General features: G+C 44.7%; 1 protein-coding gene across 1 annotated transcript; it reads left to right on the top strand.

Annotated features, from left to right (window-relative positions):
- Positions 1 to 6,630: 6,630 nt before the first annotated feature.
- LOC123002671 (uncharacterized) lies at positions 6,631 to 13,780 on the top strand. Its single transcript, XM_070214044.1, has 2 exons — positions 6,631 to 11,799; positions 13,403 to 13,780. Exons 1-2 carry the CDS (start codon positions 6,631 to 6,633, stop codon positions 13,778 to 13,780), a joined length of 5,547 nt encoding a protein of 1,848 aa, XP_070070145.1.
- The last annotated feature ends 2,969 nt before the right edge of the window (positions 13,781 to 16,749 follow it).

Here is a 16,749-nt window from a genome sequence, read left to right as displayed (position 1 = left end):
AGCTCCCTCTAGTCCGTCTATGTTTCAAACCATTAGTCCTGGTCCCGCTCAAAATACTGTCCGGGAGTATCATACGCTTCTACCATGCGACGGTTCAGCCCAAGCTGGTTCTGGTCCGCCTACGGGGAGTACCAGCAACCCCATTGCTCCAAACGTGAACACTTTCTTTGTCAGCAACATGCAAGGCGTTTTGCTCGGTACTGCACTTGTGCAAGTTATCTGCAACGGCGTGGCTTTCACAGCTAGAGCTTTGATCGACTCTGGGTCTGAGGGCACCTTTATTTCTGAAAAACTATTCAGGACTACAAGGATTCCAACGAAGGTGCAAGCACGAGTCTCAGGGCTGAATCAAGCTGTTGCTGGCCAATCTCAAAAAATGTGTCAATTCAGTTTGGGCTCCTCGCATCGTCCTCGCATTCAAGTACAAACTTCCGCCTATGTTCTTCCAAAGTTGGCAGAAAATCTACCCTCGCGTGAGGTTCCATCCGTTGCGTTGAGGGATTTGCCAAATATCCAGTTAGCCGACCCGTCCTTTTCAAAAAGTGCACCAGTCGGGAGCCGATATTATCCCGTCGATTCTGTTAGGAGGGGTGCGTCCGAATTTATGCGGAACCCTCTTAGGACAAGAAACGATATTTGGCTGGGTAATTTCCGGTCCAATCCCTACTTCGATTTCATCATTCTCTACTCGAATTTCTGTTGAGAACCATGACCAGTTGGAAAACCTTCTCACTCGTTTTTAAGAGGTGGAGGATCTACCGCTTCCAGCAGCTGAGGAGCCCGATACGGTATGTGAGCATTTTTTTCAAACAACCACGAAGCGACAAGAGTGTGGGAGATACGTGGTATCGCTTCCATTTCGTAACCCAGACGCCATTTCTTTGGGTCATTCCACATCAATAGCAATGTCCCAATTCCTAAAGAATAAATATCGTTTGAACAAAGATTCCGCTTTGAAGGCCCAGTACAACCAAGTCATTCGCGAATACTTGGAGTTGGGCCACATGTGCCAAGTACCAGCTGATAGCAGCTCACAAAATTTTTACCTTCCGCATCACGCGGTCTTTAAGCCTGATAGTACAACAACAAAGGTGCGAGTTGTGTTCAACGCATCAAGCAAGTCGACGAATGGCGTAAGTCTGAATGACATCTTACATCCAGGGCCTGTCCTACAAACGGACTTAACCATCCAGTTGCTAAAATGGCGATGCTTTCGATTTGTCTTTAATGCCGATATCACCAAAATGTATCGCCAGATCCTAGTTGACCCACAACACACTCCATTCCAACGAATATTATTCCGAGACCAGGACGGTAATCTTAACGATTATGAGCTCAAGACAGTTACCTTTGGTATAAACTGTGCGCGATTTCTGGCACTTCGGGTCCTGCGTCAGCTGTCAATGGATGTCCAAAAAACACACCCCTTAGCCAGTGAAATCATCAGGACTTCCATGTACGTCGATGATGTGTTAGCGGGATCCCACTCAGAGGAGGAAGCTATATCCATGATTCGTGAGCTCCGTGCCGCTCTTAGTTCCGCAGGGTTTCCACTGCAAAAGTGGACTTCCAACCACAAGGCTCTGTTAAACACAGTACCAGCTGATCATCTTTTGAATTCGGACTTCTTAGAAATCGAGGAGGCTAGCACTGCAAAAACGTTAGGGATTCGTTGGAAGGGCACGAGTGACCATTTCTATTTTATTGCTTCTTACCCCAGCCTTCATTCCTCGTACACGAAGCGTGAAATACTTTCCCAAATAGCAAAGCTTTTCGATCCAGCTGGGTGGCTGGCTCCGTTTGTTGTCCGTGCAAAGTTGTTTATGCAAGAATTATGGCTAAGAGAATTGGCCTGGGATGACGTGTTGCCCATCTCCCTAGCTGAAGAGTGGCTATCTTTCCTCCAAAGCTTTCCGGAAATCAATAAAATCCGAATTCCGCGATGGTTGCAAACGTGCCCAAAAGCGAGAGCACAAATCCACGGTTTCTGCGATGCTTCACAACGCGCCTATGGGGCGGCCATATATGTTCGGGTAGAGACGCCTCAAGGCATAGTATGCAATCTCCTGGCGGCAAAAACACGGGTCGCCCCGGTGAAAACTATTTCACTGCCACGACTTGAGTTATGTGGGGCAGTACTTTTAGCCGATTTGACAGCAGCCATTGTTCCGCAACTTCCACTCGATGTCACCGAAAAGTATTTCTGGACAGACTCGACGATCGTCTTGGCGTGGTTGAACAAGCCTCCATGTCAATGGACTACTTTCGTAGCCAACAGAGTGGCTAAAATAGCTCGAACAGACAGCCTAGACAACTGGCGCCATGTTCGCTCAGAGGATAACCCCGCGTATTTGGCAAGTCGGGGGGATGTGCCACAGAGTTGGTGAATAGTTTGGTTGAAGTCACCGCAAAGTAGCTGGCGAGAATCGACGGTGCCGGCTCCAGACACGGCGATCGAACAACGCAATGTGAAGGTTCATGTTGCTATTCCTAGCCCACCTAGTCCATCAGATCCCATTTTACGGTTCTCCGACCTGGGGAGGGCACTGCGCGTTATGGCATACGCGATTCGCTTTATAAAGGGCTGTCGAAATACATGCCGATCGGCCTCATTAGAGCTTACCGGGTCAGAGATCGCAGAGGCTTTGGAAACGATAACTCTTGCAACTCAAAAAGCTTGTTATCAGGATGAACGTCGGCTTCTTGAGAAAAAACAGCATCTTCCATTGTCCAGCCCAATTGCAAATCTCAATCCTTTCATTGATAAGCGAGGTGTGTTACGAGCGTGTGGACGGGTCCAAGCATCGGACTTCATGTCTTATGACGAACGGTATCCGATTTTAGTGTCAGCATCCACCCATTTGGCTCGTTTGCTGGTTCGCTTCACACACAAAATATCCCTACATGGTGGGAACCAGCTCGTCGTAGGTCTAATACGCTCAAAATATTGGATTCCAAGACTACAAAATATTATAAAGTCCGTCATCCGCGCATGCAAAGTATGCATTATCTACAAGAAGAAGGTGCAATCACTTTTAATGGGCGATCTTCCAACAGAGCGAGTTACCTTTTCTAGACCTTTCACGTACACGGGTGTGGACTTTGCGGGTCCGTTCGACATTAAGAGTTTTACTGGCCGCGCGTGTCGTATAAGAAAGGGGTATGTGTGTGTATTTGTATGTTTCACCACAAAGGCAATCCATCTTGAAGCAACATCCGATCTGTCCTCCGAAGCATTTCTTGCTGCTTTTGCCCGCTTTGTAGCGCGACGAGGCTGCCCATGTCAAGTCCATTCCGACAATGGTAAAACCTTCGTCGGGGCAGCTAGAGCTTTGAACTCTGATTTTCTTGAATCCACAAAGAGCTTAATTGGTGCTACATACCAGCATCAACAGCTTAAGTGGCGTTTTAGCCCTCCCGGTGCGCCCCACATGGGCGGGCTGTGGGAAGCGGGAGTGAAAAGCTTTAAAGCACACTTTTATAAGGCTATGGCTACGTCTAAGTACACGTTTGAGGAATTCGCGACGCTACTTTGTAAAGTTGAACCCTGTCTGAATTCGAGGCCAATTGCACCTATTTCTGAGGACGCAACGGACCAGCTGGCGCTGACACCTGGCCATTTCCTCATTGGAGCACCGCTACTCTCGGTCGCTGAGCCGGAGATTAAGGAAGTGGCTGCCTCAATCCTAAATCGTTGGCAACGCCTCAAGGCTCAGAGCCAACAACTCTGTGTCAGATGGAAGCGGGAGTATTTAAGCGAATTGCATAAGCGAAACAAGTGGCGTTTCCCGTCTAGGAATGTTGAGGTGGGCGATCTCGTCGTCGTAAAAGAAGACAACCTTCCCTCAAACGAATGACGGGTGGCTCGAGTCCAGCGAATCTACATGGGAAACGATGACAAGACCCGAGTGGTCGATCTAACCACGTCGCGGGGAGTCATTAAAAGACCGATCACTAAAACTATTTGGCTTCCAATGGAATCCCAGATCCTGTCCTCCTACTCGTCAATCATTTCCAGTCAATAACCAATCATCAATTAATTCATCATTCATTTCACTTATTCATCAGTCATTTCACTCATTCATCATTCATTTTACTCATTCATAATTCATTTCATTATTCAGATCATCCTGCATCCATCCTGTTTTCGTCCTCAGATCACCATGACGCCACGCCCACGCCGAGAGCAGGTACAAGCCAATGAGCGCAAATGTACTCGAGGTATTCACTCCTACCGTTGCCGAGTTTGCCGAGGCGTCCACCCTCTCAAGAAGTGCGTACGGTTTCTGAGATTGACGATGGAGAAGCGGCTCAGGGCAGTACTAATCAATGGGTACTGTGCTAACTGCCTGGCTCATGAGCATTCGGGTGGATCCTGCCGAAGTGGTAACAAATGCCGTCAGTGTGACGGGGCCCATCATACTCTGCTACACATGCGGGAGCTTCCACGATCTAGGTCCAGATCGCCCTCTACTGGGTCACGGTCACCCCGTCATACTAGAAGCCCGACATCGGTGACTCAATCGCCGGTCCAGCCTGGAACCGGGGTTCCGTCATCGTCCCTGACGGCTTTGTTACAACACAGAAGCCCCCGAGTGTTTCCCACCGCATCTATCCTGGTCCACAATGGGGCGACACAGTTCGATACGAGAGCGCTCATCGATCCTTGTGAGCCGGTGTCTCGGATTAACGCCTCCATGGCACAAGCATTTCACCGCGAGGAAGTGTGTAGCGCGGTTATTAAGTCCATAATGACACCAGAATTCCGTCTAGAAGTTTACTTGAAGATTGACCCGCATCTCAGCCATCGCACGCCATCTACTCCAATTGATCTGCGGATTTTTCAGAAGTTCAAGCACCTAACTCTGGCTGATGAGCGGTTTGATCACCCATCCACTGTGGCTAACGTTTTAGGAGCTGATGTTTATTCGGATGTTATAAGCGCAGGAGTCTTGCCGAGTACAGATGGTCTGCCAATCGCTCAAAACACCGTCTTCGGTTGGACGCTTTCGGGAGCATGTCGATGCTGATCATTTGAGGCGCCAACGGATGCATTGTTGCAACACATTGCAAGGCCGGCGGGATGTTCGCGTGTGGAAATCGTATATTAATACAAAGAGGTCCGATTCCCGGGTTCCAACTTTTCGATAACTTTTGTGGATTTGTTATCTTGGCTTGAAGCCGGGTTTATTGTTGAGTCATTTTCAAATAAAGGAAAGTCATGAAGTTGAGCTAACGTGTTCTCCAATTGGGCGGTATAAAATCAAAAGAGGAACGTCTAACAACCAAGACCTGGCCCCAAACAGGAATTATTTGCGACTATTTAATAAGCAACAAGAGAGAATACTATAGTCGGGTTCGTGTCCCGACTATCTAATACCCGTCACTCACCTAAAGGGACTGAGAATGCTGTACTCGGGTTGGTGTCCCGACTAATTTTCTTAAGGGAGGGAGATAGATTTATAAATTTTGATTGCGTATAACTTTTTAATGAATGGTCCGATTTGAAAAATGTCTTCTACACTTCGATAGGTATAAATATGCAAAAAAAATTGCATTTATACTTCTCGGAAATCTTAAAAGGTGTGGGCGCCAGACACATTTTAAAATCGTTAGTGGGCTATTGTGGGCGTTAGAGGGGGCGTGGCACTCGGCTAAAATAAACTTGCGCTGCGTAGGAAGCCCAAGAATATGCGTGGAAAATCTCAACCTTCTAGCTTTTGTAGTTTCCGAGATCTCAGCGTTCATACAGACAGACAGACGGACATGGCTAGATCGACTCGGCTAGTGATCCTGATCAAGAATATATATAGTTTATAGGGTCGGAAACGCTTCCTTCTACCTGTTACATACTTTTGCACGAATCTAATATACCCTTTTACTCAACGAGTAACGGGTATAAAAATATAGATTGGCAACCCAAGAAATTCGAAAAGATTGCTGAAGATATCACATATCTTTTTTCGACCAAAGTAAAGGTTAGATATTAAATTAGACATTAAAAGACAACTGTAATAATAATTAAACCATAAAATATTTTAATAAAATTGAAAAATTACTTATAGGAGACATATTACCTCCCTATAAAAAACAAGAGAGCTGGAGGACTGCTGTATAGTAAGTACAGAAATTCATTAGCAAAAGCTAGATAATCTGTGAAAGAAGCATATGTTGACACTGTCAACATATTACCCATTTTTAGTTTTTCGTTGAAAATAAAATTTGGATAAATGATTTTGTGCCATTTAAATTTGGTTTATATTTAGGTAGTATATCTTAATTATGTAATATATTTAATAGCATATTTATTATTTTAACAATTCAAATTATTTAATGTTGTTGAGGAACCCTATAAGAAATCATAATAATTTGGTATATTTTATAGCATGTAAGATTTTCCCTCTTGAGATGGTCTGGTCTTGCTATTTTTCTCTCTCTCTCTTGTTTCTGACCACGAACGGTCGACATGAAATAAAGCGTTCAATCTTATTGTGAAATAATTGTGTATTATTCGATCAACCCAATTCGAAAGTGGTCTTACAAACCATTTAGCGTGATCTATTCACCATCATTGTCTGGTCCTTCGAGAGCCGGAATACTTCCGCATCTTTATAATTGAATCTGCACACCATGGAGCAACAGACGCTTAAACGTCTTATCCAAGCACGTGGTCGGCTAAAGGCTACCATAACTCGCTTGGTGAATTACATCGAGAATCCACCTCCACAGAGCACTTACTCCGGAGTCGATGCCATGCTGGAACGGCTAAATCAAGCATTCAAAAGCCTTGAGGAGGTCACCGACGAAATGCACTTGTACGATAATGTTGAGGGTTTCGAAGATCCTACCGAAGACTTCCAAACGTATGAGGAGAAGTACTTGCACGCGCTTACCTTATTCGCGTCGTTAAAGAGCGACCTTCAGCCAAGCGCCATACCGCAAGCGGATCACAACATGGCCACATTGCTGCAACAGCAAAGTGAGTTCCTTCAGCGACTTTCAGAGAACGGAACATCTACCTTGGCCACGCCGCCGCCTGCTGCAGTTTCTTTATCTGAAAATCCGTTGCCGAAAATCCACATAAAACCCTTTGGTGGAGACTACAAGGAATGGCCAGCCTTTAAGGATATTTACGAGAGCACCGTCCACAACAAGACTCATCTGGGAAAGATTCAAAAGTTTCACTACCTTAAATCTTTCATAGTTGGTGAAGCAGCCAATCTTCTTAGTCACATGTCCATTACGGAATCAGCTTATGATTCAGCATGGGAACGCCTCAATGAACGCTATAACCGCCCAAGGCATATCGTGAACTCCTTACTGGACACCTTCATGGAACTGGTTGCTGCCCCCAACGGCGATGTATCTAATCTACGCAAACTTACTGATGGCGCCAATGAAATCATTCGTGGGCTAGATGCAGTTGGGGAGACCAGCCGTGACTGCTGGGTGATTCATCTTGTACTGGCTAAAATTGATCCCGACTCTAGAAGGAAGTGGATAGAGGACACCAGAGGCGCTGCGACGCCAACTGTTACAGACTTGTTTAAATTCCTTGATGATCGTTGCGAGGATTTTGAATTAAGCCAAGCTACATCGGCAATCAAACTCGATCCCGGCAGCCACACAGACAAGCCTGCCAAAACAAAGCGCGCACTTATTGCAGTGAGCAGTGGCAATTGTGGTAAGTGTGGCTCTGCTGACCATCAGCTATATAGATGCTCTCAATTTCAAAATCTGAACATCGAACATCGGCGCTCCTTTGAGAAAGGAAAGTCGCTTTGCTTCAATTGCCTACGCCCTGGCCACCGATCTTCGCAATGTAAATCGAAACATTCGTGCAAGCACTGCAATGGCCGTCATCACTCTCTTGTACATCCTGAAAACATGGATTCCATGACAATTGCTTCTGCGGACACTGCACAGGCCAATTCTCAAACTTCTGGATGTAGATCAACTTTGTTCGCCCAGACGCAAAACAGCACATCATTCACACAGTCACCGGGACTCAAAAGAAGCACTTTGCCCACAGCTTTGGTGTATGTCCAAAACACTAAAGGTACTTACACAATTTGCCGTGTTCTTTTGGATAGCGGTTCTGAGCTGTCATACGTTTCTGAACGATGCGTCAACGCACTTGGGCTCGCACGTTCACCCTCAAGAATTCTAGTTTCCGGAATATCTTCCGTCAAGGCCGAAACTACTAGAGGATTGGCCACGCTGCATATCAAATCAATGGTGTCACTGCATACGATTGTTGTCGCAGCCCATGTGCTGGGCAAAATCACATCATCACTTCAACGGGACGACATTGACGAAACAGCCTTAAGGATCTACGATGGACTCCAGTTAGCCGATACATCCTTTAACACATCTTCACCAGTAGACATTTTACTGGGAAATGAACAAATTTGGTCCGTTCTGTCAGGTGATAAAAAATATGACGCCGATGGAAATATTATTGCCATCAGCTCGATCTTTGGATGGATAATCACTTCCGTTGCAATGCCGCATCCATTAACCGCTAACACGTTCGTGACTACTGTTGACATAAACGCCTCTCTTCAACGCTTTTGGGAGATCGAGGATAACACTGACCACAAACAACAAGACCCTTCGCACGAAAAGGTGGAGCAGCACTTTTTGAACACATTTTCCCGAGACCCAGACGGCAAATACATCGTTGAATTGCCTTTCAAACACGAAAGCCAAGAGTTTGGAGACAGCCTGCAGGGCGCTGTCTCACGCTTCTATGCTGTGGAACGTCGCCTACAGCGTGATATGGAGCTACGCAAGCAATATTCAAAGTTTATGAACGAATATCTAAGCCTAGGTCATATGCGTAAGCTGGCCCCAGAAGAATGCAATACATCAGGCAAAACGTTTTACATGCCACACCACCCAGTTCTAGGAAAGAAGCTGCGCGTGGTTTTTGACGGGTCATTTGAAGACGTAAACGGCCACGCTCTAAATGATGCCTTACACATTGGGCCCAGCATTCAACGTAACCTTTTTCACGTATGCCTTCGCTTTCGAATGCACAAGTTTGTGTTTTCGGCGGACATAGTCAAAATGTTTCGCCAGATCTGGGTTGCCCCTAAGCACCGCAACTTTCAACGGATCGTATGGAGAGATGCTCCAAATGATCCTCTTCAACACTTTCAACTCTGCACAGTTACCTATGGAACAAGCTGTGCGCCGTTTCTTGCTGTCAGGGTCCTGGAACAACTAGCGCGAGACCACCAGGATGAGTTTCCCACAGCATCAAAAATTGTGCTTGAGGACTTTTACGTAGACGATGTCCTTACTGGCGCAGAAACCGAAGACGAATTACTTAGCCGCCGCGACGAACTGATCCAGCTGATGTCCAAGGCTAAGCTTGAGCTTGGAAAATGGGTGTCCAACAGCAGCCGCCTCAGCCACACCATACAAGAGGAGCTCCCAATAACCAGTGCGGTGAAGGTTTTAGGAATGCATTGGAATCCCCAAGACGACGTCCTGTCCTACAAGACTTCACTTTCCACGGAACCAGAAGCTACTAAACGGCAAGTATTGTCAGATGTCTCACGAATCTTTGATCCTCTAGGTATTCTGGCGCCTGTGGTAGTACAGTTCAAAATCCTTTTCCAAGAACTTTGGCTACTTGACCTGGACTGGGATTCCAAACTCCCACCGAAGCTGGCTGAGTGGTGGCAGACCTGTCGCGACGATATTAACTGCATAACAAACCTAAGGATTCCACGTTTTGTTCCCAGCGAATCGGGAAAAATCGAATTACATGGATTTTCAGACGCGTCTATAAAGGCATATGCCGCTGTCGTATACAGCCGTGTAAGCAACGCAGACGGCACCTGCTTGGTGTCACTTATGGCAGCCAAAACACGCGTTGCGCCACTAAAGCAACAAAGTCTTCCTCGGCTGGAACTCTGTGGAGCGCTATTGCTCATTCGCCTTCTCCGAGCTGTTAAGGAGGGCTTACAGCACAAGGACATAATTGTGCATGCTTGGTGCGATTCCACGATTGTCCTTTCGTGGCTGTCGCACACCCCATCAAAGCTGAAAACCTTTATTGCCAACCGTACTTCGGAGATCCTGGATGTCATACCACGCAGCGCATGGCATCACGTTGGCTCAAAGGATAACCCTGCCGATTGCGCATCGAGGGGAATGCTAGCAGCCAATCTCATGAGCTATGATCTGTGGTGGAAGGGTCCACATTGGCTACACCATAACGATCTGCTTGCTTCAAAGCTTCGTAGTGGCAACAATCCCAACACAATTTTGGACACGCCCATAATGGAAGGGCTGAAATCCTCTTCACTATGCAGCCGTATTGAATCTAAACCTGAAGCGTCCCCGATTGAGTGTCTATCGCTTCGAGTATCTTCCTGGACCAAGCTGATTCGCTGCACTGCTTATGTTCTTCGCTTTATGAATCGAAGCAGAATGAAGAAGCGGATTCCGTCAAGCCTCACACTCACGTTTGAGGAAATCAGCGAGGCCCGCATTTATTGTCTCAGGCACGCTCAAGAAGGCTTCTCATCCGATATACACCTGTTGAAAAGGGGAAAAGCTGTTGCAAATTCGTCAACACTTCGAACACTTTCACCCATGGTTTGCAAGAACGGCCTCCTTCGTGTAGGTGGACGCCTCTCAAACTCGCTACTACCGGAGGAAGTCAAGCATCCAATTATTCTGCCAAAAGGTCATCGCATTTCTCTGCTTATTTTGGAGCACGAGCACAGGATACATCTTCATCCAGGTGTGACAGCACTTTTCGTCATCGTTCGGCAACAATATTGGATAGTTGGCGCACGCAACAAGATTCGAAAGCTTACACATTCTTGTCACAAATGTTTTCGCCAACGCCACAAAACAGCTGATCAATACATGGCGGACTTGCCAGCTGTTCGGGTACGTCAAGCATATCCATTTGAAAATACTGGATGCGACTATGCCGGACCGCTTCTGCTCAAGGTGCACAAGGGAAGGAATCCACGAAAGGAAAAAGGATACATCTGCTTATTTGTCTGCCTAGTGACCTCCGCAATTCATTTGGAGTTGGCTACAGATCTCAGCACGGAGACATTTCTCGCTGCACTTCGTCGTTTTATCTCCCGTCGAGGCAAGTGTACCCACATCTTCAGCGACAACGGTCGCAACTTTGTGGGAGCTAAGAAGGTGTTAGACGACATGTATAAGCTCATCCTGTCACAGCAGCATAACACTCAAGTAACTCAATCGTTGGCCAGCGAGGGTATCAAATGGAGTTTCATACCACCGCACGCACCCCACTGGGGCGGAAAATGGGAATCAGCTGTTCGCTCCGTAAAGCTTCATCTGCGTCGTGTCATCGGGAATTCCATCCTCACATTTGAGCAGATGCACACCCTTCTGGCTCAAATTGAGTGCGTCGTCAATTCACGCCCTCTCTTCGCTACGTCAGACACCGAGGTTTCCTACTTGTCACCCGCACACCTGCTGATTGGACGCCCTTATACATCAGTTCCAGAGGACGATCTTGGCCACATAGCAGTTAACCGACTGGATTACTGGCAAAATGTACAGGCAATGCTACAAGGCTTTTGGAAGAGATGGCATCAGGAGTACCTCACTACACTTCAACAGCGCCCTAAGTGGAATACGGAGAGGAAGAACGTTGCTACTGGGGATATGGCGATCATCAAGGATTCAAATACACCCCCCGCCGCTTGGGCTTTGGCGCGCGTAATTGAAGTCTACCCGGGCAAGGACGGGCTGGTACGCGCCGTAAAGCTGCGAACTTCATCAGAAGAACCTGTTAGACCCATTTCTAAAATTGCCATTCTGCCTAATTCAGAAACTTAGTTTCAGGGTGGGCCGGGATGTTGAGGAACCCTATAAGAAATCATAATAATTTGGTATATTTTATAGCATGTAAGATTTTCCCTCTTGAGATGGTCTGGTCTTGCTATTTTTCTCTCTCTCTCTTGTTTCTGACCACGAACGGTCGACATGAAATAAAGCGTTCAATCTTATTGTGAAATAATTGTGTATTATTCGATCAACCCAATTCGAAAGTGGTCTTACAAACCATTTAGCGTGATCTATTCACCATCAAATGTATTTAATGGTAGTTATATATCTAAAAAGTATTTACCAGTATAAGTAATTAATATTATAACTGTTTTAAACATTAAAAATCATATTAATATATTAACTATCTAAATTATCTAGTTAAGTTAATTTACAATTTTACAATTTACATTTTTATTATTTTAAATTAAAACAACATTTCGTTAAATGATTTTGTGTCATTCAATTTTAATTTAATTTTGACTTTTGTTTCCCCATTGTAATTCTCCTTTTCATAAATAATTGAAATAGTTAATATAGAAATACATACATAAATGTTATTATTATAATTCTATAATTTTAATTATTTTAAAAGCGAAATATGAAATAAAATAAATACAACAAGAAAGGAAGCTACCTTCGGCCAGCCTAAGCTTACATACCCTTGCAGATAAAGTAAATACCTATAGTTTAATGCTCACTCGGTGCAGTTCCAGGAATTCCAGATTCAGCGTGCCCATTAAATTTTGTTTTTAAGTTGTCAAAAATCAAAACGCCTACTTTCTACAAAGTTACAATGAATTTTCTTATATTTGTTTGAATATTCCTATGGGAGCCTTAAGATATAGTTGTCCAATCCGGCTCGCTCCGACATATGTACTACCTGCAATAGAAAGAATACTTTCGGGAAAGTTTAAAACTGAGAGACTAGTTCGCATAGAAACTGACAGACGGAAAGACGGACATGCCTAGATAGACTCGGCTATTGGTGTTGATCAAGAATATATATACTTTATGTGGTCGGAAACGTCTCCTTCACTGCGTTGCAAACATCTGACTGAAATTATAATACCCTCTACAAGGGTATAAAAATAATCAACCTGCTCAATAAGCGAAATATGCACAATAACAATGCGCGAGAATACATGTGCACACATACAATCGTCTTCTGTCTCTGTATGCGTGAATGAGAGCGGCTGGCTCTAGAGCGCTCTCTCTCTGGCTTTTGAGCAAGAGAGCCTGGAGCCAGCTCTAGGGCCAGCACCAAAAAATTGTGTGCAAAAAAATCGTATGGCGTTATCCATCTTCATATTCTAATGTCTTTGCACTGACCAACTGCAAGCTGCGCTTTCTACATCTACGTTGTTTTCTACACGTATATATCGGTCAATAACTCAATAATTTTACGATGTCTGCCTGCTGCATGAAACCTTGCCTTTTAAATAGCAAAATCACCGCACGACACAGTGCTGGCCTAGTTGCAGACCGTACTAAATCGAATTCTGGCCTAGATTTTACTTGCCCCAGCTGCCATCATATTAAAGTCAATATTATGTCTTTCCTAAAGCAAACTGACTCGGAGTACCATTCCTTACTAGCTGGATTTAAGGACTTATTTAATCGGTTTCAAAAGGCTGAATCCAACTTTAAAGGCCGAGTCCTGGCAACTGCTTGCCACAATGCTGTCGCTACCTCGGATCGCGTTCCCGTTGCTGCCGATTCCGGACCGGTCACCGGTGCATCTTCTTGTCCGCAATCCGCTGCTCATTCATCTACTGCTTCAACTGCTGTCAGCTCCGGTTATGTTCCAACACTGGGATCCTACCGCTTAGCTACCAGTAATGCCTGTACTGTTGTTGCTGACGGCTGCGCGGCAGACGCCTCCCCTGGACTTACACCTGCCGCGAACTCTTTTGGACCGCCCGATCCCATTCGCATCTGCTGATCTACATCCCGTCAACTTTGACCAGGCATCTATGTTGAATGTTGCTGCAGTTGGCTCTGGCATAATTTTGACGCCTGCTAATACGAACACGAGTCCATTACAGTCAACCTTATCTGGAGTAGCTCAAAAGGTACCCATGCCCTTATCGGGCGTTGCACAAAAAAAACTAATTTTAGTCTCCCGCCTTAATCCTGGTGCTTCTGAAGATGACGTCAAAAACTACCTGAGCAGCAAACTGAATGTTTCTCAATCCGTACTTACCGTCTTGAAGTTCAAGTTTAAGCAGAGACGTAAGATATCTTCATGCAAAATTGGACTTCCTGAGGAACATCTTGATAAGGTTATAGATGTTTCTATATGGCCTAAACATGTTATTGTTCACGAATATGTAAACAAGCTCAATCCTCGGGCTCACGGGCCTCAGATTCCTTCAACCAATGCTTCAAAAAACTAGATAATTCTTTTTCTCTACACTACCAGAACCTTTGCAGTTCATTGGGCAAACTTAGAAAACTGCACGTGAACAGTGTGTCCTTTAATGCCAATGTGATTGCTTTTACCGAAACGTGGCTTAATTCTTCTGTGTCTGACTGCGAAATATTTGCTGGTTATTATGTTATCTGTAGATGTGACCGCTCTGTGCGTCTTGGCGGTGGTGTTCTCATTGCCGTCAAGTCCAATCTTGTCTCTCAACGTATTCCGATAATTGGTACGGATAGTACATTAGAGTTTGTCGCTGTTCGGATTAAACTTCACGATTATTTCGTTTTCGTATCATGCTCATACATTCCTCCCCGGTCTGATATTAGCCTCTACCTCCAACATTTGGATCAAATACAGAGTATTTATACTACCCTTGGCGATAACGATCATCTTTTTGTTATGGGTAACTTTAATCTCCCTGCCATTTCTTAGATGCTTTCAACTGATTCAAGTGCTCTCTTCCTACCACAGTACATGAGTTTTGTTACGTGGGCATATTAGTGCCCTAGTCCTGAAAAGACTTGGGCCGAGGGAAAGTCATCCGATGTTCAGGCACCAATTTTTGCCGGCATAAGCTCGCCGGATGGGGTGGGTTCTTGGTAAGACTTTCTCCTCTCCAATATAACGAGAATAAATATTAAGATGCCTGAAAATTAGTAAGAGTTGTAAAGTCCGTCGGTCATCAGTCTACATTGCCCCACAAGCGTAGCTTTCGCTCGATCGTAACACGATCGGGCAATGTTTCGGCCACATTCCCTCCCCCTCACACATTCGTGTGCCAAATGGATCGTCGTGGGCCGCGCAATACGATCCCCTATTGTCAAGGTTGTTCGTCAAGAGTTCACCTACTCCACTTATCGCGTCAGCACCCCCTTTCTGAAAACTTAGCACTTCATGTTTTTTGGTACGTTTTCACATTATAATTTTATTGAATGAAATATTGGCTAGTGCCATTTATGAGTAATATTATTATGGAGATTACATATGAGTTTAATTCTAATTGACCCACAAAGTTTGTTAGCGGAGAGTATCGAATTTACCACCCGTACAGGGTGCACACGTCAGCAAATTGCTGACTATTCACGACTACAAACGTCGCTCTGAGGGCTCTTGTTTTTGTTCATACAAACACAAGGGCTGATACTCGCCGCTGAAAAATCAATGTTTTTATTATATAATAAAAAGTTAACTTATGTAAAGAGATAATTAAAAATAGTTAGATAATGTATTATTGTGGTTCTTTTTATTACTGTATTATTTTTCTGATTAGTTCATCTGACGGATGACAAAGGTACTAACCTCTCCCAGAAATTCATTAGAGATGTTTTCAGAATAAACGGTAGCGTTGGGTACCGTGGCACAAACTATGGCTTTTTCTACTTTTGTACAATGTAAAAGTGGGGAAAAATCCAGACGGAAGGTCTCAATGTATAAAAGTTCTAGATCATTTATGGTGATCGGCGAATTCAATTTGGATAAAAGATACTTTACTTTAATGTAGAAATGTGGTTCGTTTCTAAGAAAGACCGCTAGGGCCCGATGGTTAATCATGGTGCACGGATATATATATATATATGATTGATAAAGGAACCGTGTTCCGACAAACTTACCCCTTTTAGTCCTGGGCGATGAGATCTCGACGCTCCGGATCCTGGGTTCTTCTGAAGAAATTATAAACATATATATATATACGTGCAAAACACTATCGTTAAAAGACACAATTAAAAAAAAGCTGGTTCTTAAACACAATCACTTATTGTATATATAAATATATATTTATGTAGGTATGTATGTTTTATGCATGTATGTCGGTGTATCCCACGGCGGCACACGTCTGGTTTGATGAGTTGCGGGCAGCGGCGTCTCCGATGTCTAGCTCACTTCACTTTGTATCGTTGTTGTTGCACTTGCATTCATAAATGCTTGAGTTGACAATTTGTTTATCTTTTGTTTTGATTCACGTTTGTCTGTATTTAAGGCATTTAATTGCCTTTATTCTTGTCACTTTGTTATAGTTTTTGGGTCTTGTTCTGGTGCTTTATCTTTCTATAGACCTGGCGACATATCGCCTGTTCCAGGTCCCGACGTCCTTGTACAGATCGCTTGTACATCTTGACCACTTTAAGGATGATTAAGAAAACAAACATAGCCATGACGATCTTCAGATTATGGTTCACGTCCTGAATGTCGTCCTTGTGATCTATTATTTTGACGGTGTTGATCACATTGGCCGTACTGTGGTCCACTTTGGAACTGGTTCCACCCATAGTAAAGTCCTTGATAATGATAATAACGCTTTTCCAGGACGAGGATACCGTAGGATTTCTTCCCAGGATATGTTCACTAGCTCCTATAGACGTCTTTCATGGAGGGTTCGAGGACGTTGATTTATTTAGCCACTGTAACAGGACTTCCTTCAGGATATGTTGTGGTTCATCAATGGCAAACAAGACTATCTTCAGGATTCCTGGTCTTGGCTGTAGTCA

The sequence above is a fragment of the Drosophila takahashii genome, chromosome 2R (genome assembly GCF_030179915.1).
Source record: "Drosophila takahashii strain IR98-3 E-12201 chromosome 2R, DtakHiC1v2, whole genome shotgun sequence".
NCBI classification, from domain to species: Eukaryota; Metazoa; Arthropoda; class Insecta; order Diptera; family Drosophilidae; genus Drosophila; species Drosophila takahashii.
This window is presented reverse-complemented; position numbering and strand designations above follow the sequence as displayed.